The sequence below is a fragment of the Gopherus flavomarginatus genome, chromosome 6, assembly GCF_025201925.1.
Source record: "Gopherus flavomarginatus isolate rGopFla2 chromosome 6, rGopFla2.mat.asm, whole genome shotgun sequence".
NCBI lineage: Eukaryota > Metazoa > Chordata > Testudines > Testudinidae > Gopherus > Gopherus flavomarginatus.
The window spans coordinates 20,678,294-20,701,102 of record NC_066622.1 but is presented as its reverse complement, the minus strand read 5'-3'; the positions used below and the strand labels follow the sequence as shown (position 1 = coordinate 20,701,102).

General features: G+C 43.2%; 1 protein-coding gene across 9 annotated transcripts in view; it reads left to right on the top strand.

Annotated features, from left to right (window-relative positions):
- The window catches only part of SLC6A6 (solute carrier family 6 member 6), a 70,188-nt gene that overhangs the window by 32,597 nt on the left and 14,782 nt on the right, over window positions 1–22,809 (top strand). For all 9 annotated transcript variants that reach the window (XM_050958371.1, XM_050958377.1, XM_050958380.1 and 6 more), the window contains 5 exons: window positions 1,072–1,306; window positions 11,233–11,365; window positions 16,123–16,257; window positions 18,400–18,503; window positions 18,619–18,743. In XM_050958371.1, coding sequence (XP_050814328.1) covers window positions 1,072–1,306; window positions 11,233–11,365; window positions 16,123–16,257; window positions 18,400–18,503; window positions 18,619–18,743 — 732 coding nt within the window. The remainder of the gene's footprint in view (window positions 1–1,071; window positions 1,307–11,232; window positions 11,366–16,122; window positions 16,258–18,399; window positions 18,504–18,618; window positions 18,744–22,809) is intronic.

Sequence of the window (22,809 nt, the reverse complement as noted above, 5' to 3'; positions counted from 1 at the left end):
AAAAATCACCTTGGTATCCCTGGAAAAGGAAATTTATGGTTCTAATAATATGGCTAAGTGAATGTTCTGACTGAACTGTAGAATAGCTAGTACACTCTATGTGGGCGGGGGGAGGGGGTTGCACTCAGCACAAAATTCTTGGCTGTGGAGAATCACATTGCAATACGGTTTAAGGCTGTGCAGTATAAGGCAGATCTGCCAGGTGTTGACACAGTATATCAGTAAACACCTTTCATATAAACCTATTTATTTAATGTAATTCATTCATTAATTCATTCATTTTACAAACTATTGTAAGTCTTTGTTGAGAAAACAGTTTTTCTCACTCCCATTCCTAAATGGAACATTAGCTTCAGAAAGCCCTTTAAGATTCTAAATACTAGTGGTCAAAAGGTATCAGAAGAAGGATCTGTATACAGGCCTTTTGTTTCTTATTTTAAACAAAGAGACTGGTTCTCCTCTGACACAGAGGTATAAATCAGAACTAATGCCAATGAGATTACGATGGTGTGAGAGGAGTCAGACCCACAGAATAGTTTCGGAATTTAATTCTGCCAGAGCTGCATTCCATCACCTCCTTGACTGCCATTTTAAGTTGTGGAGGACGTGGCCTTATCTGCCCATGACCCTGTGTTTAAAAACAAACAAGGGACATTTTTTATTGTCAAGTATTGATAGCAGAGTTAAACATTGATCTCATTAGTAATAACAAGCACAAATAGCAGACTTTCTTTGCAAAAGAGAAATGAGTGCCTAGACTATGGCTTTCACTTCACTCGCTTTGGAATTTTTAAATACTCGTCTTATTTTGCACATCCACTGAACCTTCTTCCCAAAGATCTTATTAACACCGCTGCAAACACTGGTGCTAGTGAGAATCAGTGACAATAGCTTGATTATGCTTTAGTTGCATGTGTTGTTTAATGGGATTCAGTTTCTAATAGTGGTATATCCTACACCAGGATTTAAATCCACAGAGTATTAAAAATAACTTTAAATATCTGAGATTTCATAGTGTTGGAACAATAAGTGACCATTATTTATGTGCTTTATTTATTTATTTTGTATTAGGAATCGGTTATGCTTCCATAGTGATTGTGTCCCTTCTGAATGTGTACTACATCGTCATCCTGGCTTGGGGAGTGTACTATCTGTTCCAGTCATTTCAGAGCATCCTACCTTGGTCACTTTGTGGTCAGAAGTGGAACACACCTACTTGCGTGGAAGACACTCTCAGGAAGAACAAAACACTCTGGTTGTCATTGAACATTACGAACTTCACTTCGCCCGTCACAGAGTTTTGGGAGTAAGGACTTGCATTATTATCTTTTAGAGCACTTTATTTAAAGGACAGAAATCATAAATGCAAATAGCTTCTTCTATTGAAACTCCATGGGGAATTTTGAATACGGGAAAATGAATAGATCTAGGTTGGAGGCCTTGCCTATAGCCTGACTGAATAATTGATGGCCAGCAATTAGAGAGGGTGCACTGATGCTGACCCCAAAGTGTAGACAACAGCAAGCCAGGGTGCTGAATCAGGGTTATACCCAAGCATAGATAAGGCCATAGTGTCACCTTCATATAGGGTGACCAGATGTCTCGATTTTATATGGACAGTCCCAGTATTAGGGGCTTTTTCTTATAAAGGTACCTATTACTCCCCAACCCCTGTCCCTATTTTTCACACTTGTTATCTGATCACCCTACCTTCTTAATGCCAAATGCAATGTGCAGCACTGATCCTGGCCAGTCCTTTGTGTTATCCCATCCAGGTACTAACAATACCCAACTGTTCTAGCTTCTGAGATCTTAGCCTAAGGTGGTATGGCTGCAAAAACCCAGCCTCAAAACAAAAATCCAGCCTCAGAAACTACTTCTAAAGTAACGTTAAGGATCTTATTTGAACCCACAAAAGCAAGTGAAAGTGCAAGCTTGTGCTAACAGTATTGTCTTAATTCTTGTGGTACTTGGGTATTGCTGCACACATGAGGGTAAATTCAGACCTACTGTAAGGGCTGCAATGCCATGGATTTCACTAAATCCATTGTATTTGACCTGTGGCATAGAAGATAGCTCAGTCTTCTCAGATCCTTGTGAAAAAAAGAACAATGATCAGAGTTAATGGATAATGAACAGCCTGGGTTTTCAATCATACATTTAGGCCTGCTTTACACTGGGGGAGGGATCGACCTAAGATCCACAACTTCGGCATAGCTGAAGTTGACGTATCTTAGGTCGACTTACCTCGCATCCTCACGGCGCGAGGTCGACTGCCACTGCTCCCCCATTGACGTCGCTTCCTCCTCTCACCATGGTGGAGTACAGGAGTCAATGGCAGAGCAATCGGGGATTGATGTATCGCGTCTACACTAGACGCGATAATCCCCGATAGATTGATCACTACTCACCAATCTGGTGGGTAGTATAGATGTACCCTAAATTGTAAAAACAATGAGGAGTCTGAAGAAGCGGGTTTTTTTCCCACGAAAACGTATGCCCTAATAAATCTGTTAGTCTTTAAGGTGCCACCGGACTCCTCGTTGTTTTTGTGGATACAGACTAACATGGCTACCCCTCTGATACTTGGTACATTTAATTGTGATTTTCTTTGCTTCTGGAGAGAAGTGAACTTCTAAATATTACATTAAACCTCTTATTTTTCATTGAAGGGTGTAGGAATGTGAGAGGAGGCACAAAGGCCCAGATCTGCAAGGGTATTTAGGCACCTAATTTAGATGCCTAAATACCACTGTGTATCTGGGCCAAAAGATATTCATATGTAGTGTATATAAATGCATAGGTTCACCCAATAGAGTACAGCAAGTCTCCTCAAACCTGTCTTGGTTTGAAAGGATTTTGGTTTTGGTTTTTATTTGAAAAATACCCATTCATCTCTGGGGTGTGATTCTCTATATCAGACATCAGTTTGGAACACTTCACTTACAAGTACCTTGAGAATAGGAGTTTACAATGGAAACAACGACAGACCATTAATTATGGTTTTGTGAGCACAGCTGTTGTTGCCTTTCTCCTGCCCTTCCTTGTTAATACACTTTCTAAATGTATAACAAATCACTTACTAACCTGGCGAAGATGCCAGCCAATAACATGGCAAAGAAAACTGGCAGAGATATTCAACACTGCCCGTTATTGTACTTTTCTGTGATCATTTGTCTTGCACCAGCCTACTGTGTAACCTAGAAGAACATCTTGCTTTTGCCAGAAGCCTGGAGTTTATCAGGCTTAAGCTTCTTGTCACAGTTTCTTCTGCGTTTCACATTATAAATTCTGTTTTGCACAATCTGATTTCTGAATGGAGAGGCACCTCTGCAAACAATGTATTTGCACAGGCATCAAAAATTTGCAGAATAAAAGGGAATTCAAAGAAGATCTGTGTGATATAAGACCCCAAAGAACAGATTCAGAGATTATTTACCTGCTTGGCTTGCCCTGGTGGTTTATTAAGTGTAGCATATGCTTCGATCCCAGGTTGACTTCTTCAGGCCACTTAAATTCCAGTTTCACTCCTTGAATCAACTTGAACGCCCTTCTGTATTTTATAAATAAACGTAAGCTAGTTGCCACACCAGAAATGACATCCACGCTGCAAATATTTGGCAGGTGTTACATTTGGAAAAAGAATCCTAGAACTGTGCTGAAACTTGTAACCCAAGAGCTGCAGATGAGCCAGTAATGTAGAGTAGGTCTTGGACCATCAGGTGATTGGTGTAACTGACAGAGTGCATCTTGTATTACCAATTTTTTCAGTGTGTCATTAGCACTGAGTTTCTGCGCTACATGGCAGTTACTTTCCCAGTTCTGATTTCCTGGGTGGTGGACTGGTCCCTCTAAAGATATGGGGAGTTGAAATGATTTGCTAGACCGGGGGTCGGCAACCTATAGCACGAGTGCAACATGCAGCAGCATGCCGTTAAAAATCCTGCACGGCCCGGCCCATTCTTCTCCGCCCCCCCACCCCTGCCGCGGGGGTAGGGGGCAGAAGTTTGGTCCTGCCGGCTCCCCTGCCTCTTCCCACAGTGCGCTGGGTTCCTGCCCCTCCTCCTCCTCTCTGTCCCTCCCTCCCTGCAGGCTGATCAGCTGATGGCCCTTGTGAGGGATGGGGTGGGGGAGGAGCAGAGTCAGTGTGCTCTCTGCTCTCGGCAGAGGCAGAGAAGAAGCAGGGGCAGGGCCTTGGAGAAGGGAGTGGTGGAATCAGGGCATATCCCCTCCAGCCCCCTGTTGTGAGCACCCCACGACCCCAGCCCACACCCTAGCCCTCTGCCCTGCCCCCCCATACACACACCCAGCCCTCTGCCCTGAGCCCTGTAGCCCCGCACACCCTCCAGGCCCCTCCCCTAAGCCCTGTATCCCCCTCACACACACCCAGCCCTCTACTTGACTCCTTCACATCCACACCCCAGACCCCAGCCCTGACTCTGACATCCCACACAAACCCAGGCCCCCCACACTCCATGCCCTGACACCTGCACCACCCTCACATGCCCCCAGCCCTGTTTCCTGACTCTTACACCCTCCCCACATACCTAGTCCCCTCTACACCCTATGCACCCCCCACATCCTGACTCTTGCACCCCGCACATCCCCACCCCCACCCTGAGCACCAAACAGGAGCTCCTGCACCCCCCACCCCCAAACTCACATTCCCACATGCACCCCTCACACCAAATGGGAGCTGCCCAGGTAAGCGCTTCACACCCAAATCTCCTGCCCCAACCCTGAGCCCCCTTTCTCATTCTAGCTCCTGGCCAGATCCTTTACCCCAATCCCCAGCCTGCTGCTTCACCCCCAGCCCTGTGCTCGGTGCACTCCCACCCTCAGCTCAGTGCAGAGAGGAAGAGAATGGGCCAGAACCAGGGAGAAGGTAGGTACCCACTGTATGTGGGCAGGGCCAGGACCCCAGACCAGCAGCGGGCTGAATGGCTCTGGCAGCCAGGATCCTGGCTGGCAGGAACTGGTGGATGGAACCCCTGAGCGGCAGCGGGCTGAGCCGCTCAGCCCACTGCCGATCTGGGGTCCCTGTCGCTGTTCCCGCACAGCCTGGGTCTGGCGTTCTGGCTGCCAGTTCCTTGCCCGCCAGGGTCCCGGACGCAGGCCCCACTCAGTCCGCTGCCGGCCTAGGTGAACAGAACCCCAGACCAGCAGTGGGCTGAGTGGGCCGTCGGTGTAAGATCAACATTTTAATTTAATTTTAAATGAAGCTTCTTAAACATTTTGAAAACCTTGTTTATTTTACAATACAACACTAGTTTAGTTATATAATATATAGACTTAGAGAGAGAGAGACCTTCTAAAAAACATTAAAATGTATTACCGGCATGTGAAACCTTAAATTAAAGTGAATAAATGAAGACTCGGCACACCACTTCTGAAAGGTTGCCGACCCCTGTGCTAGACAGATATTCCACATCAGGAAGTCAAAGACCAACTGGAACAGGACAAAATGCAATCTTCTAGTGTGGATAACAAATCAGACTAAAGAGGTCTTGCAAACATCTAAGCATGAAGAAGGACTCCCTGTATCTTTTGCACTGCCTTCTCCTTACCTCTATCTTCCTCAGCTCTGTTAAGCTTATGCTGTCTCACTTTTACATAAGAATACCCATATGAGTCAGCCCAAAGGCTATCCAGCTCAGTATCCTGTCTTCTGACAGTGGCCAGTGCCAGATGCTTCAGAGGGAATGAACAGACCAGGGCAATCATCAAGTGATCCATCTCCTGTTGTCCAGTTCCAGCTTTTGACAGTCAGAAGTTTAGGGACATCCAGAGCATGAGGTTGCAGCCCTGACCATCTTGGCTAGTAGCCATTGATGGACCTATCCTCCTTGCACCGATCTCATTCTTTTCTGAACCTAGTTATACTTTTCTGCACATGCGGAACAAGGACAACTTACGAAAAGTCAATGATTAGAACCCATAGGATATACTTGGAGCTGGAGGTGTGGTTCTCAACTCAAGCAGATCTACTTGTACTAGCTCTCATTGAGCTATGACAGCACAGACAAGAGGGTGGGCTAGCTGCCCCGAGTACATGCCTATGGCCTTGGATGGGTACGTATTCACTGCAGCTAACCCGTCCTGCCATCCATACTGCTGCAGATTCCTTCTATTGTAGTTCGCTAGCTGGACGAGAGCTAGTGGTGAGTACATTTCCCTGAGCTGGGAATCACACCCCCAGCTCCAAGTGCAGACATACCCTTATGGGCAATTCCTTCTGCACCTGGCAGCCTCATTAACTTCTATGCTCAAACAGCCATGTTAAACATCATAGGCCAGATACATCTCTGGCTTCAATGGAGTTATGCCAGGGAGGAGTTTGGCTCCAGGATACTGTTGGTGTGCATGCACTGCCCTCGTCGACCATTATTCCCTCTTGCGTTAAACCATACCATCACGAGACAAGCCGTGTTTAGAACTGACAACTCTTACAGGAGAAGTAAAAAAAAAAAAAAAAGGACCTCGATTCCTTTCTATACAAGAATGCATATTAAAGAGTTAAAGTGTTAATGGGCACCTTTCAATATACCATATCTAAGGCCAGGCCAGACTTTATACAGTACATTATTTTTAATCTCCATTCGCTCCCAGCTCCCTAAAGTCTTTGATAAAAGGCAATGGTACAAACCAGCCAGGTTTCTCAGGTAAAAATATAGCTGCCGCCAGATATTCTGCCGTGAGAGGCCATGCTACCACTGTTAGTCAGCTATCTGAATAGGCTAGGAGGAGCCCAGTGTCCAGGAGGAGTTTTACCCTGGAAGGTAGAGGAATATCATCTTGTAAGGCTACCTGCCAAACTTCACTCATCCATGGGAATAAGATCATTGGCCCTTATCATTTTTATTTTTAAAAGCTTGTGTTATTGCCTCAGTCTTAAATATCTCATCAATGAGACCCTGCAGTCCCACAGCTGTAAGAATGACCTAGTCATGTCTGAATGAAGGAGAGAAGACACAGACTTCTTTCAAGAAACACAATAACATAATCTGGGGACAGTTAACAATAATTTGCGTTGTCAACCTTACTGGTCTTGGTGGACTCTTCGGGCCTGAGTTTTATTGGGACTTCAACATTGCTTCTCCTTGTGCACCACCATGGCCCCCATATACACACTTTTTGAGCCTTAACACACGTATTTTGCACATGCAGAGTCTAGCATCCTTGTGGCCAGGGCTGCCCAAGGAGGGGGCAAGTGGGGCAGTTTGCCCCGGGCCCCGCAGGGGTCCCACGAGCCCTGGCCCGGCAGCAGTCCAGGTCTTCAGTGACATTTTGGCGGCAGGGAGCCCTTCAGTCGCTCCACCTCTCTGGCAGCACTGAAGGGCCCCCCGCTGTCGAAATGCCGCTGAAGACCCGGACCGCCGCTGGGTGAGTACAAGTGCTGCTGCTCCCCCGCTTTTCCCCAGCCCCCCTGAATCTTCTGGGTGGCCCTGCTTGTGGCCCCAAAGTGTGTGCAAATGCTAGTTGTACATGCAATATGTGATTCTGAAAATAAAGCCCTTTTCCTTAGGAGCCAGTCAGCTAGGAAACTTGTCGCCCACGAGATATTTATATTTGCCACTCAGTGCTCAAGCATTAACAGTCATACAAAAAGCCCACAATGCTTGGAGAAGAGGCTATTATCCTGTGATTGAAGGAATCCACACTGTTTTGTGGTACAGTTAATATTTAATTTTTTGTTTCTGAAACTAAATGCCCTTTTCAAGCTAGGAAACGGATGTGGTTATCTTCATCACTAGTGCATGGTAAAACTGACACCACACTGACATAATTGGCCCCACTGATACATTAGCCTCTTCGTGCTGAATGACGTGCCCCTTCCCTATCCTGCTGGACATACTGTGGAGCCTGACATTTTAGTTAATCTGAATTAACATTCTGTGCAAATCACATGCTTACTTGAGCAGCAGTAAAAGGGGTTAAGCAAATCTGGCTTTATCTCAGGAGACTTACATCTTGCTATCATGTGCTTTAGGTCTTATTTCTTCAGATTTTCTTTTAAAGTTCTGAATTTTAAAGTCTTACAAGTGCAGTAACGCAAAAGGGGTGAGAATTATGGGACAGCTCCCATTAAACAAGAGCTCTGATTGTCTGATGCTGACCAAATGTTTATAAATGGCTGGTAATCAGCAGACCTTGTTCATCCAAATCCAAGAAAGCCTGTCACATGTTCCTGGCATGTAACCCCGAGGAAAGGAAAACAAAACTAAACAAAATCCGACTTAGTCTTATGTGCCCTTGGAGGCAAATAAGATTTATGAAATTGCTTCTTTCATAGCATTCCCTTTAGTGAGTTCCTTATACACCTGATTATAGTACTAGTTGTTATTGCTCGTTCTGTGTTAAAAAGCACTTCCTCTCTCTTGGTATGAAATGTCCTGATGGCATTCATGTGATTAATTGACATGAGACACCCTTCAAGGATTGCCTGACTCCGCTCATTCTATTTTTGTGCACATTCTGGAACCAGTTACAACTCCTGTTTTTACATTCTTTGTGATATTAGTCCATACTGCCTCTGTGAAAAAAAGCCCAAGAATCTATGTTTGATATGCAGGCTTGCTAATGGAAGTTTGTTCATATCATCAAAGCTGTTGTGCAATACATTTCTTACTCCACCTAGGAATGAAATTATAAAGGTGTTACAGATGCAGACTGAAGTGCTTCTGCTACAGAAATATGTTGGTTTTGGTTGCCTGACAAAACCTAATGCAAACACTGTAGTAGTGTGTGCTGAATTGGCTCCATGGTATTCTACCTTTGCAGGATAGGGTGGCTGAAGACAGCAAGGGAGCACATCAAACAGTGCACTTGACTAGTCCTATATAAAAGAAAAATCTACCTGGCTCCTAGCAGATTCTGTTCTCTTCCATAGAATGTGAGCCCAGAATCCTGGGTCCATTCTAGGTAAGGAGGCCATCTGCTTTTGAATCTATAAGAGAAAAACAAAGAGTGGTTCATGGAACATGCCACATACAGTCTTAGCCACATACATTCACAGATCTCCAGTTTCCGAAAGGAAAAAGGCTATTCAGTGTTTTCTTGCCCCAAGTCATGCTGGTTGCTTATTAGCATGTTATTCCAAACTGTCTTTCAGCTTAGAAAGTTAGGCTTCATTTTCTTCTTCCACATACACACACCGGGCTGGATCCTGCTGCTGCTGACTCCAGTGAGCAAGGACTCACTCATGTGAGCAAGGACTGCAGAATTATATAATTGTTTGTTATCATAGGGTTGCTATTATTACTGAGTAGCTACACTGTTTGAGGACCATCTGTTCTATTGAGTTCCATGAGTCTTTTTCCACAGCACCAAATACACTCAAAAAAATGTTTAAAAAATGTAAAGCATTTAGTTCTGAGCACACACACACACACACACACACACACACACACACACACGCTCAAATTATTGTAACAATTTTGCAAGCTAATATTTAAAAAAGGCAACCATTTGGGGCCTTCTAAACTGGTCCGTTTCTTTTTATTATCAAAAATGTATAGCACTTTTAGGTCATTGGTTTTATTTATTGTTATTGTTTTTTCCATTGGGAACAAAAAAGCTTGAGAGACCTGGGATAGTGGGAGAGGGGGTGAGGATGGGGGTGAAGCTTAGTGCATCAGATTGTTATGATCTTGCAGGGTTTGGTAAATGTTTTTATCCTGACAAAAATCTGTTTACACTAAACTTGTGTACCTCATCTGCATGTGCAGACACACTGACCTGGTGTGCCCCTTGCACTCCTGATAATGGGTAAAGGTTGGCTGCTGACTCATTGTTGGGCAAAAAACAAAACTCAGCGGCATTCTTTTATTGAACAAATTCGTCCATGGACAATGTCCTGCAGTTCCAACACTTTCATTGACTACAGTGAAAGTCTTGCATGACGAGTTCAGGACATGTCCCACTGATTTCAGCAGTTTTGCTTAAGTAAGGAATTAGTAAGAAAAACTGAATCAGGACTTCAGGATTTGGTCCTTTATTGTAGGCAATGAGTAAAGCCTCTTCACCTTAGAGAAAGTGATGAACGTGCCATTTGGAGTGTGTACATTGCCAGAGAAAGGAAAGGAAGAAGTTTTATTTCGATATTTGTTCTTACCCATGGAAATTGACAAAAGAAAGAAGTTAATAAAAACTTGTTTTTATGAACCTAGCAATTCTGATGCTCATGTTTTTGCCTCCCCAGTAGAAATTTGTGTTTATTTTCTAAGTTGAATAACTAAATAAAGTTTATCAAATATCCCTGGTCACCTAAACAAGGACCTACTTGTGATGACATTGACTACCCTTGGCACTCACCAGTAATGTTTGCATGCATCTGAGCCAAGATAAATTGAAAGAGTAACAGAAATGGTAACAAATCCAGGCTCTGCACTGCAAACTGAACTCCCTAATGTGTTAACTTGTCTCACTATTGTCTCTGATCTCTATAATGATAGTCAGCCTAACAGACTGAAAAGAAAACACCGATGTATTGTGGCCTTTTAGAATAAGTCTGTCAGACATTATGGGTGATATTGACATACAAGTACACTGGCTTCAAGGCTGTTTTGATAAAGATGCCGGCAGAGCAGTGGTTCTCAAAGCCGGTCCACCACTTATTCAGGGAAAGCCCCTGGCGGACCGGGCTGGTTTGTTTATCTGCTGCGTCCACAGGTTTGGCTGATTGCAGCTCCCACTGGCCGCGGTTCACTGCTCCAGGCCAATGGGGGCTGTGGGAAGCGGTGGCCAGCACATTCCTCGGCCCGCGCTGCTTCCCGCAGCCCCCATTGGCCTGGAACGGCGAACCGCGGCCAGTAGGAGCCGCGATCGGCCGAACCTGTGGACCCAGCATGGACTGGCTTTGAGAACCACTGCAGTAGAGGTCTGGCTTCTGTCTCCATGAAGAACAATTATAGTAAATAACTTCAACAATTGCAACATACTTATATGATCATTAGCTTCCAAAAGGAGCCTTGGTCAAGATGCTGTATAGTATGTTGGTCAGAAGAATCCTACAGACAGCAGACATACCCAGGGCTTAATCCTGCAAACCTTTAGTCATATGAGTAATGCTGAGTTAAGCAAGTACATATGCATAAGATTGCAATTCTGAAGTGCAACCAGTCCAGTCACTGCCATAAGTAATGTGTGTAAACTTGCAGAGCTTATAAGAAAACTCCTGACTAACTGCTTTGTTGCATCCTTGTCTTGCTTCTTTTCCTTTCATGCATTAAGGCGCAATGTACTGAGCTTGTCTACGGGGATTGAAGATGTCGGTGTTCTCAAGTGGGATTTAGCACTGTGTCTTCTCTTTGTCTGGGTGATATGTTTCTTCTGCATTTGGAAAGGCGTCAAGTCTACTGGGAAAGTAAGTGCTCTGTCTGCCCCTTTACGATCACTCCCTTAGAAAAGTCAGCAGTACAGTGAATACTAGGCTGTGTCTTTTGTCAATAAATAGCGACAGCTTCCATGCAAAAAATGTATTTTCACGCTGATTAAGAGATGGACTTGACTGGTGTTGGAGGGCATTGGCCAGTGCCACAGTACAGAATGCCTCTGAACCAAGCGAATATTAATGGAATGGCATCAAGAATCATATAAAGACAACTCAGCAAGCTTTTTAAACACCGTCATTTAAGACAGTGGAATCTAGCCAGTGCTCTCTATACTGGAGAGGTGCCTCAGGCTTTACTGAGCGGTACACTACTTGCCTCTTCCTACATAATAATAATAGTTATACCACGGTGTGCTTCTATGACATGTCATCCAAAGAGCCACCTTCAATTCTGGTGCAGTACCACTGGAATAAGTGGATCCACAGAGAGGACAAACTGAAGTCACTGAGAACTGCTGGATGCTTAGCACTTTTGGAAAAATCTGCCCACTTATTTAGGTGCCCAAAGACAGATTTAGGAGCCTAACTTTAAGCACTCATTTATTTAATGAAAATGTTCGTCCTAAAACAGCAGCACCATCTTCTTCGCTAGGGTCATTGTCCAAGGTCTGCTCTGACACTCAGATCGATGCCCTGTTTATGCAGTCATTTCGAGTGTGCCTCTCACTGAAGGGCCTATTTGGCGTATTGAGCTCAGGGCTAAGTTCAACAACATTGATATCTACACTCTATATTTTAGATGCCTGCTGAAGGCCACAGTAATTAAACATTCACAGACTCCAGACCTTTGGGTGCTCTGAGGTCTTTGTTGAATGGGACCCATCTGTGGTTCTTCCCCTCCCCCACGCCCTTACCACTGCACTCCAAAACCACGCCATTGCATATGGTAATAATTAGACAGCATCTGAACCTCATTCCATTCCAGTAGCATACCAGGAACAAAGTACAGAAGTTTCCACACTGTCGATTAACGACACGATGCCTGGTATTTATTTCCTCTTTAAATATATGGTAGTGGTTCTGCACCATCATTTCTCTCTCCCTTTGACTTTATCATAGGGCCTCATTAAAAACATGGCACCTTATCCTTCTGGTCGCCTGCTAGTTTTAGGCCCAAAGAGCAGCTTCCACACCTCTGAATCTGTGCTGACCGAAGATGGTTGTATTCCCTATTGTCACTGGTTGGCATGACCTGTTGAGTTGGCTTGTCAAGGGTCACGATGAAAGTGAGCATAGTAATCTCCCCAGCAATAGTAGAATGGAAACAGGCATTTCCTGAGTACCTTTTGCGATCGTGATGGCTGTTTGATTCACACCACAGTTCAGACAGCACCAAAAGATTTTCCAAGCTGCTTATTGTGTACAAAGAACAAACACTCACTATAATGCACCAGCATAATCAAAATCAGCGAGGGTGTATGCTAGTCTGAGAAGGTCAAAGGGCTGCAGTGACTTGAAAAATTCAGAGGTTTGCTGGGAACTTCCACGGGTTTTCCAATAAACAACAGCTGAATATCTATTTGGTGGGTATGTTTTCTTGTGCATCCCAAACTCCCATAGACTTGAGATGCACAACAAATGCAAGACTGGACTCTGAAATGTTCCCTCTGCTCTTGTATTTCTGCGACAGGAAATTAACGCTGAACCTTTTGAAGTTAAAAAAGCAAAAAGGAATGGTTAAAAAATATAAAATAACCAGCAGTTTTTTCTGGAAATTAGGTGTATCTCAGAACTTAATCAGAATTTACTATCTGTTCCTCCACTGCGTTTTGAGGACATAGGGCCTGGTCAAAAGTCCATTGAAGGCTATGGAAAGACTCCCATTGAAGTCAGTGGAAAGATTCCTGTTGACTTCACTGGCTTTGGATCAGGCCAAAGCAAAGTGAAGAACTCTAATGTAGGCCTGGAGTTATTGGATAAGTGATTAGCCCATAGTTTAATTTTATAGATAATTTTTTACACACTTAAGTGCTTTCCAATGTATGAATAACTTCCTGAAGGGGAAAAAATAATCTTTTAACAAAATCTTGTTGCAATATATTGAACAAAAGAAACAGTCACAAAAAATAATAGCCCAGTGTTTTGAGAACATTTTGTATAGAGTGCTGGAGCCTAAAAATGCCTTCAATCATGCAGGGGATTTCCTGCCCCCCAGGGGGGGAAGTCCATTGTGTAACACTGAGTTCCTATGAATGCAGACACAGCCTTGTTATTAGAGAGCACGGATTTTTATGAGTCAAGATTATATAAAAAGAGATCATACAGGACAAAAAGTAAATAACTTTTTGAAAGTTTTTAGATGAAACTAGGCTAATGTATAATCCATATGATTTATCAATGAAAAATATTACTGAGTTCCAAGAGGAAAAGGAAGAAAACCCATATGCATGAAAAGGTTTTCTTTGAATTTTATCAGTCTGGCTACCTGAGGTATAATATCAATGCCGGCTTTGATTTCTCCTGGTTACTCTCCTAGCACACACTTAACAGACCTGTGGATGCATCTCAGGAGCTTTTCCCTGATTAAACTAAATGTTGAAAAACAAAAATGTACTTTTAAATAAGGCAACAGTGCTATAATTACCTGGCAGAAACTTCTGACTCCATTGAAAAAAAGAAACCAATCCTTTTTGGAAGGCAGAGATTATCTGCAATAGAGTGTTAGTGCTTGTCTGCCCAGGGAAATTGATCAGCATAGCTATTCTGAAATAACTGTTCTGTAATAGTTGTTCCTGAATAGCTCCCTGTGTGGACACGCTGTTTTAGCATAAAAGTGCTTTTATTCAGGAATAATTACTCCATTCACAAAGCAGAGTAATTATGGAATAAAGTCCCTTTTATTTTAGAACAGGGTAGAATGTGGGTTATTATGGAAGAGCTATGCCAGTAAGCTTCCCTCCTCTAGGCTAGCCCTCAGCCTTATGTTCTGAAGATAGTGCCCACAAGGTTTGGGTGATTCAGTCTTTAGTTCTTAACTGTTGTATCGTACTCTGTCTCTCCAGCATTCCCAAAGCCTTTCAGCTGAATTCCTTTTTATTTCTGAGAAGTGCCTTTAAAATCCATACAGATGATAGCAGTATTCTCAGATAGAACAAGCCTGCAAAATCTTCAGTGCTCATGGACTTCACTGGTCTCTGCATGTAATCTTGTGTATATCTAAGCTGCCTCCCTGTTAGCAAGGTACATGGCAACACCTGTATCATGAGAGAGACATGTATATTGGCCTGATAGATTAGAAGTAGCGCAGTGCATAGCAGTATAAGAGATTCAACTCTGGGTGCGGGGCTGGCAGCTGGGGCCCCAGAACTCGGGGGAGAAGGGGGTGGCAGCCAGGACTCAACGTGGGGCTGGCAGCCAGGACCCTGCGTAAAACCTGGGGGTGCTAGAGCATGCCCCGCATCCCTAGTTCCCGTGCCTGTGACACCTTTCTTACATTCCCAGTAGTTAGATGAATAGGTAGAAAAATGCTTTAATTGCTCCCCAGAACCTGTCAGAGGCAGTGGGTTAGGGGAGTGGTTGGAGCAGGTGTCTGGGAAGTTCATTTCCTGGTTCTGCTCTAATAATAATAATAGGAGATATACCAATTTCTCAGAACTGGAAGGGACCTTGAAGGGTAGTTGAGTCTAGCCCCCTGCCTTCACTAGCAGGGCCAAGTACTGATTTTTGCCCCAGATCCCTAAGTGGCCCCCTCAAGGATTGATCTTGCAACCCTGGGTTTAGTAGGCTAATACTCAAACCACTGAGCTATCCCCCACTCCCCTTGGGTGAGTCTCTCTAGGCCACAGCATGCCTGTCTGAAAAATAATTCTTACCTACCTTACAAGAGGGCTAAATTCACTTATTTTTGTAAAGTACTTGGAGATCCTCCACTGGAAGGTTCAAAGGAAGCTTGACATAACCCATTAGTGACCCTTTGGAGTGGAGACTGTTACTCTTCACTGCCAAAGGTGAGCCTGTGATAAGAGAAGGTGGCAGGGGGCAAAAAGAAAATTGCAACTAGTGTGAACACTCAGCAGAATAGGCCTTTGCAGCTGTAGGCTGCTGGCCGGCAGGACTAATGCTCACTCAAATGGGTTCAGGCCCTTCCTTCAGGGCATAGCTTATTCTTCAGATAAATAACTCATTAACACCAAAACTCAGCCTGATCTCAGCCTGCTTCCAGGGTTCAGAGGCCTTTCTCCTTTCCGCTCCAGGGCCCACCACAGGAGGCTTCCTGCTGCTCCTTCCCTCAACAGTACTTTTTCAGCCCTTTTATAGGAATCACTTGACTCCTTCCCAGCTGGGTCAAACAAGCCCCTCTCCCAGGCATGAATAGCTCCCTTTAAGACAAGCACTATCTCCAAACAGAGCAGGGCGCTCCAGGCCCGGTGGGCCTCAAAGGGGCAGACCACCCTGTTCCAGCATCATCTTTGCCTGGAGATGTAGACAGCCACTTCCTGGAGACAAATCAGACCAGACTCTTATCTTTGCATAGACTGAAGATTGGAGGAATTTAAGGCACCAGTTGAACACTACAAGCCAAGAGGACAGTTGAGAGTGGAAGAGAGGATTAACTAAAAACGTGCTTAAACAACCAGAAACTCAAATCTGAGCCTCATGAAATGCCAGGGGGATTTGAAAATTCCTGGATCTCCGTCAGTTTTGGTTCTGGGTTGAAAGGACACTAGTTATATATTTTGTTTCTAAACTAATTGTCAAGGACTATACATATTGTCACTTTGTTTTGGCAGGTTGTGTACTTCACTGCTACATTCCCATTCGTCATGCTTATTGTGCTGTTAATCCGTGGTGTCACCCTGCCTGGAGCTGCAGAGGGCATCAAATTTTACCTTTACCCTGATGTATCACGGTTAGCAGATCCACAGGTATGGGACCACTAAGTAGGAGCAGGGAGACTTCCCGTGCTCTGAAACAAGAGGGACATTTAGAGGTGGGTGGTGGTGGTGCAACGTTGGGGGATTTTTTCCATGATCTTTATCAATCCAAATATAGCATGGACATTAAAACTGGGTTGTATTTTTCCATTGTATCTGGTTGAAAAGGTCATTGTTAAATGTGTTAATGCATCTTTCCGTGTGTGTATTTTTGTGTCAAAGGACTCTGAGGCTGTAGACTCTGTCCAGTTATAGAATCTCAGCTTTCTTGTTGGTATTAGGCTCTGGACAAGGTAAGGGAGATACATTTTTTTTAGGAGGATAGTCTTTAGTTTCGAAGGGAATTGAAAGAAAGATGAGAAATATGAGCGTAGCAGATGGCACACCAAGGAGCAATTGTGAGTATCTGTTTCACTCTGCCACCACCTCTCAGGAGCAGGACATTGGGGAGAGAAATGAACAGAGTAGTGGAAAAATGAAAACCATTGCAAACACGTGAGAAATCTGTTTTCTCATGCAAACACATGAGAGAATGCATGGAAGATGACTGCTTAGCACTGGGTAAGAGGAGTTGCAATGTTTTTTCTCTGCAAGCTACAACTGGAAAAGGAAAAGACTATTCATTTCCATGGTACTGGTGTAGCAATGTGTGAAAGGCTGACTGCCAGCTCTTTGGTAATCACATGAGAAATGCAAAACTCTCTAACCAATAGCAAAAAACAAATGCAAATGATAACAGTAACTTTTTTAAAGTGATGGACGGAGGCATAATAGGGTGAAAATGCCTTTCTTTGTTGTTTCTTTTCTAATGATTATCTAGTAAAAAGTCAAAATACCAAGGGGATTTGGGCCCTGTAAGTAAGCAGGTAAAGTGTCCTTGAAAGAAACTTAGCCAAATGTATGTATAAATATCTCCTGTCTGTGTGTTCCATTCTATGCATCTGAAGAAGTGAGCTGTAGCCCACAAAAGCTTATGCTGAAATAAATTTGTTAGTCTCTAAGGTGCCACAAATACTCCTGTTCTTTTAGCCAAATGTAACAGTCTCTGTGATCTGCCCTTCATTACACCAGCCATTCAGACATGCATCTGCCTCCTTCCCTGGTAGCATGTAAATGTTATGAGTTATTAGCCGTAAGCTTCATGCCCTAAAATGTGATGACTGACAACGCAGGAAAGATTCAGATTCTTTTAGCTCCCAGGCTCCCTCTTCCATGATGGCATAGCTCCCTCCAGAGTTAAGCTATCGTGGACTCCCCATTGAAAAGGCTCATCTTCTTTCACCAGGAGATCCCTGTGGTATTTTCAGGTGGATGAGGCTGACAATGGTAGGAGAGCTGTGCTACAAAGCTGCTGCTTTCCCCCCATTCAGACCTCCTGGATGTTTCCCCCGGTATTAGTAGAGAGAAGTACATGGCCATGAATGGTCAGGAATAGATGGAGGGGTTACCACATATGTATTAAGCTGGAGTTTCTCACTGTAATGATACTGTGTATTGCATGTTACTGTACTAATACCATCAGGCTGATGAGTCATGAACTGACGTTAGTAATGGTGTTATTGATGTTAAAGAAATGCATTGTGTTATGCTTGTGTCCCCTCTGCAACTGCAGTGTTTGTCCTTGTGCCACCGCTGGTTGAAAGGTATGGTTGGGGCAGCAACATGAGGCCATTCGGAAAAGTGACAGTCAGGGTGTTCGTGTTTGAAGTCCAGTGACTCTGTAGGCTGGTTCTAACCGAACTTCATCAGATACAAGTGTATACAGGACTTTACAGCTGCCTTGGTGTTATCCATTCCTTTGGGAAAGCATTGATGGTTGTGCAGTAAGGAAGGGATCAGCTGAATGGCAGACAAACTAGAATTATAGACCATCTTTCAGGCAGGGTTGTTTGAATTGCTGACAGAACTGTGAAGTTTTCAAGTGGACTCTGATGCTAACAATTTATTTTCCCTTACGATGTGGTCATTTTAAAATGAGATGCTCTCTTTTTTCTCCTCCTTTGCCCCAATATCTGGCTCAGTGGAAGCAATTTTTGTTGTTGCATAGCCTGACTGACTGACTAACTGACTGTGATGCATGTTGCTATGGGGATTGCCTTCATTAATGATGCTTTCTTCCATCTTTTCTTTTAGGTCTGGATAGATGCCGGGACACAAATCTTCTTCTCATATGCAATCTGCTTAGGAGCAATGACATCCCTGGGAAGTTACAACAAGTATAAATACAACTGTTACAGGCAAGTTTCTAACCAAGGGGGTTTAGTGTCTTAGCTAAATGATGTAAATAAGTAGGGACAATGGGTTAAATTTTTTTTTTGAATTAACTTGCTCCATGACATATGTGTGACTTAGGGACTGTTTGCTGCTGGGATGCCTGAACAGTGGTACCAGTTTTGTGTCTGGCTTCGCAATTTTTTCCGTCCTGGGCTTCATGGCACAAGAGCAAGGGGTGAACATTGCTGATGTGGCAGAGTCAGGTACGATGATATTGGTGGCAGTGGTGGTGGGCACTGCCACCTAGTGTGTGAGCAAGTACTGCGGCCTAAATCCGCCAAACAAAATAAAAGAAAAGAAAAAGAAAGACAAAAAGAATTCCCACAAGCATCAGAAAAATGATTAAATGCGCACGTTAGTCTGGTTTTCTTTTAGAACAGTAGTGGGTAGCTGATTAACATAGGACTTACTTTACCTTGATTAGTGTGGCAGTTTGAACACATTTTTCCAAAGTGCATTAATAAAGTTTAGCTCAGATTAGTTAAAAGGACCACACGCATTGTTGTCTCAAGTCCAGACATGTCAATCCCTTTTGGAAGTCTACACCAACCCTCTTGTTACTGTAGCTGTGATTGCCCACTGGTGAGAGATGCCGTAGGAATAAAGATTGGCACTTCCAATGGGACATATGGGACCTGGATGCCCAAATCTCATTGAAAGGCAAGGGAAGTTGGACACCTAAACCCCATAGGCTTCTTTGGAAAATGCCTTCCACCATGACACCAACTCTTGCAACTCTATACATTTGAATCTAGCTCCAAGGTGAAGCTGATACTCTTTGTGCAATGTCCATTCTTAAACTGTTTACAGAGACACATTTTCCCCTTCTTTTGCATGTAATTATTCCCATTACCACTCAGCTATACACATGTATCAGAGAGAAGATACATCCAGCTTGTGAATATACACTGAACAAGGTAGCCTACATCTTTCCCTTGGATATACTTGATAGGACTTGTGGGCAGGAGTGGTACTTTTAGGCTGTCATAATGATGGTGAACAATTATATCAGGCTAGATCAGTATTGCCAACCCCAAGTGTTCAGAAATCATAGTCAAGCTCCCAAAATCTTGAGATTGGCTTAAAATCATGAGATTTAAAAGAATAATAGCACATTTTGGGTGCTTTTTCTTTTCCTTCTGATTTTTTCAGCCTTTAGGGTTCACTTTTTCACTGTAGGGTCACATTTTTCAGCTATTTTTTTGTCACCAAGGACACTAGAAACTTACTTTTTTTTTTTAAATAAAAGCTGAGATTCTCTTGTAATTACAGTGACTCCTGGAGCTGGATCTTTAAGAATCACAAAATTCATTATGAAATTACAAATGTTGGGAACACTGCTAGATTCTCAGCTGGTGTAAATCAGCATAGCTCTATTGAAATCAACAGAGCAAATGCCATTTTACATCAGCTGAGTATCTGGCCCATAAAGATAATTTTGATCAGATACTGCTTTACTTGCATACAGGAACAAACTAAGGAAATAATTCTGGTGAATACACCCTAACAGCTCAGCACTCATTTCAGATGAACTCTAAGAATTTTTGTATATTTGGCATTTTTTCTATTCAGATTCAAAATTTACTGTAATTGACCCAAAATAAAAAAAAACATAATCCATTGTTAAATGGGCACCTTTGTCCATGATATTTGATATTTTTTAAAGTGGCACCACTGATCAATTTTAGACACTGGACTTCAATCCTTTATTTTGGTGACCATTTTAGTTTGTGTGATTTCAACACACGTTGATGGTGGCCAGAAGCTGTAGCCATCTGACGGCTATTCAGTGGATTACATAGTATATATCTATGATGGTTTTAGGCTAAATTTTAATGGACAGGTAGCCAAATCACAATCAATGGCCATCGAAACTGGTACCAGTTGGTATACTTGTTGCCATTCTCAGCTGAGAGGCCAAGAATTGAATAAACCTGGGAGCGTGCTCTACCCCTCTCATTCCTACGAGGTGGTTCCTTCAGTTCTTGGTAGTGGCACATTGGCAGGAGTTGTGGGGCAAACTTGTACTGCTGCTTCCTGTACTCTACCTGTTCTGTGTCAAAGAGGAGACTTCATTTTCTAGTGCGGGCAACCTGACACCATTTACCAGCAAAGAGAAATTGAAATAGATTTGTATTTTTTCCCAGATATATTCCCACTCCCATCTTTTTTTTTAACCCTAATTTTGCCAGTATGCAAATCCAGGCCTATTCTTCCAGGTAGGAAAAAGAGAGAGGGAGCAATGAGCGTCTGCAACTTGATTTTGCGGCTTGGCAGAGGAAGTTGTGTATTGGGCAACCAGACGATTCCTCCATTCTGTATCCTCCCACTTGCCTTACTCACACCTATGGTTCCATTGACTTCAGTGGATTATTCTTGTGATTTGGGCACAATCTAGTTCACTCACGACAGAACCCCAGCAGCACTCTGTTGCTTAATTACACCTCTGCCAAATTCACCCCTTATGTAAAGGTCTTGAGCTGAATTCTCAGTGAATTCACATATGAGTAGTGAAGAGCTGAAGACAATGGGAGTTACTCCTATCATTCATTGGGCAAAGTGGACTCATTGATTTCAGTGGAGTTACACAAGGACTGAATTTGGTCTGTCTCCATCCCACATCCCTCACTCCAGATTGGGAAACTGCCTGATTTTTTAAAGTTCATTTTTCTCCTTTATTTTTTCCCATAACATTACATAAAATAAAAGGCCAAAAGCATTGTTGCTTTTTTTTTTTTTTTTTTTTTTTTTTTACCCTAAGAAATGCAATGTGGGAACAAAGGAAGCACAGTGAGGCCTGGCTGTGTGCCTGGCTGGATGAAAGATATATTGCATGTACAGTATGTACTAGTGATAAAGCCATTGCAAGGCTTCCTTTGTTTTAATGCCATTTGCAAACTGATTCAGATTAACCAGGTCTGACTATCATGTCTGTCAGCTGATGGAGAAGGTTCGGCCTCCATATGTTGTATTAAAGAGTCCTGTGGCACCTTGTAGACTAACAGATGTATTGGAGCATGAGCTTTTGTGGGTGAGTACCCACTCCGTTGGATGCATGCGACAAAGTGGGTATTCACTCATGAAAGCTCATGCTCCAATACGTCTGTTAGTCTATAAGGTGCCACAGGACTCTTTGCTGCTTTTACAGATCCCCTTTGATATTTTATATTGTTGCAGTCTACAAGCCACAGTTCCTTCTGCTGACTGGATACAATTCCAGCCATAATATTTCATTTAATCAGCAAGTGGCCAACAAATAAACTATGGTTATTACTGTTCTTTTAACAACAACCGCAAGCACAGTGCATTTTAACAAGATTATATTTCAGTGGAACGGCACTCCATGTTAAATGCAGTTTTCAATTATTTACATTAAACTGAAAGGATGCCAGAAATGTTATGGTATTTTACATGGACTTTTCTCTTTATAGTTCAACATTTGCTTTCACAGAAAAATACACACAGACCATAGAGCACATGTCACCAGAAATTAACATACACAAACACACACTTTCAGCCCTGGTCTACACTAGGATGGGGTGAGGGGGAATCAATCTAAGTTACACAACTGAAGTCGACGTACTTAGATCGACTTACTGTGGTGTCTCCACCGTGGTGAGTTGACTGCTGCTGCTCCCCCATTAACTCTGCCTCTCGCAGCGGAGTATAGGCATCAACGGGAAAGGACTCGGGGGTCGATTTATCGCGTCTAGACTAGATGCGATAAATCGATCCCTGCTGGATCGATCGCTACCCGCAGATCCGGCGAGTAGTGTAGACATACCCTCAGTGAGTTTTAGCTAGAAATAGCAGTTTTACATCTGTCTCATCATTTGCGCAGACTGGCTACAAATGCAATCTAATAGCAGTTATAGCTGGGAATTCAATTTTTACTGAGAGAAGACATGATGTCCAGGGATTGAGGGAAAAGCAGAACCCCAGAAATTTTAGCTACTCAGCCAGTTTTGTGTGTGCGCGCTTTCTGTCACATAAAACCACAGACATGTTTCTTTTTAAAAATTAATGAAATAAAATTAATCAATCAATTGCTGGCTAATTTGTATTTATTTCTATTTAAATTACTTAAATTTTTCTTTTAATTTAAAAATGTCATCCTCCTGCTCTCATCTTTTCTTTTCCTTGCTCCTTTCTCCATCTTTCTTGTTGGAAAGGAAAAATGGGAGTTAGGAAGAGCATCAGTAGTGATTCTCCATGCAGATTAAACAAGAGAATTCTGCTCCTGTGATTTACCGGACTTTATCTTCCCTA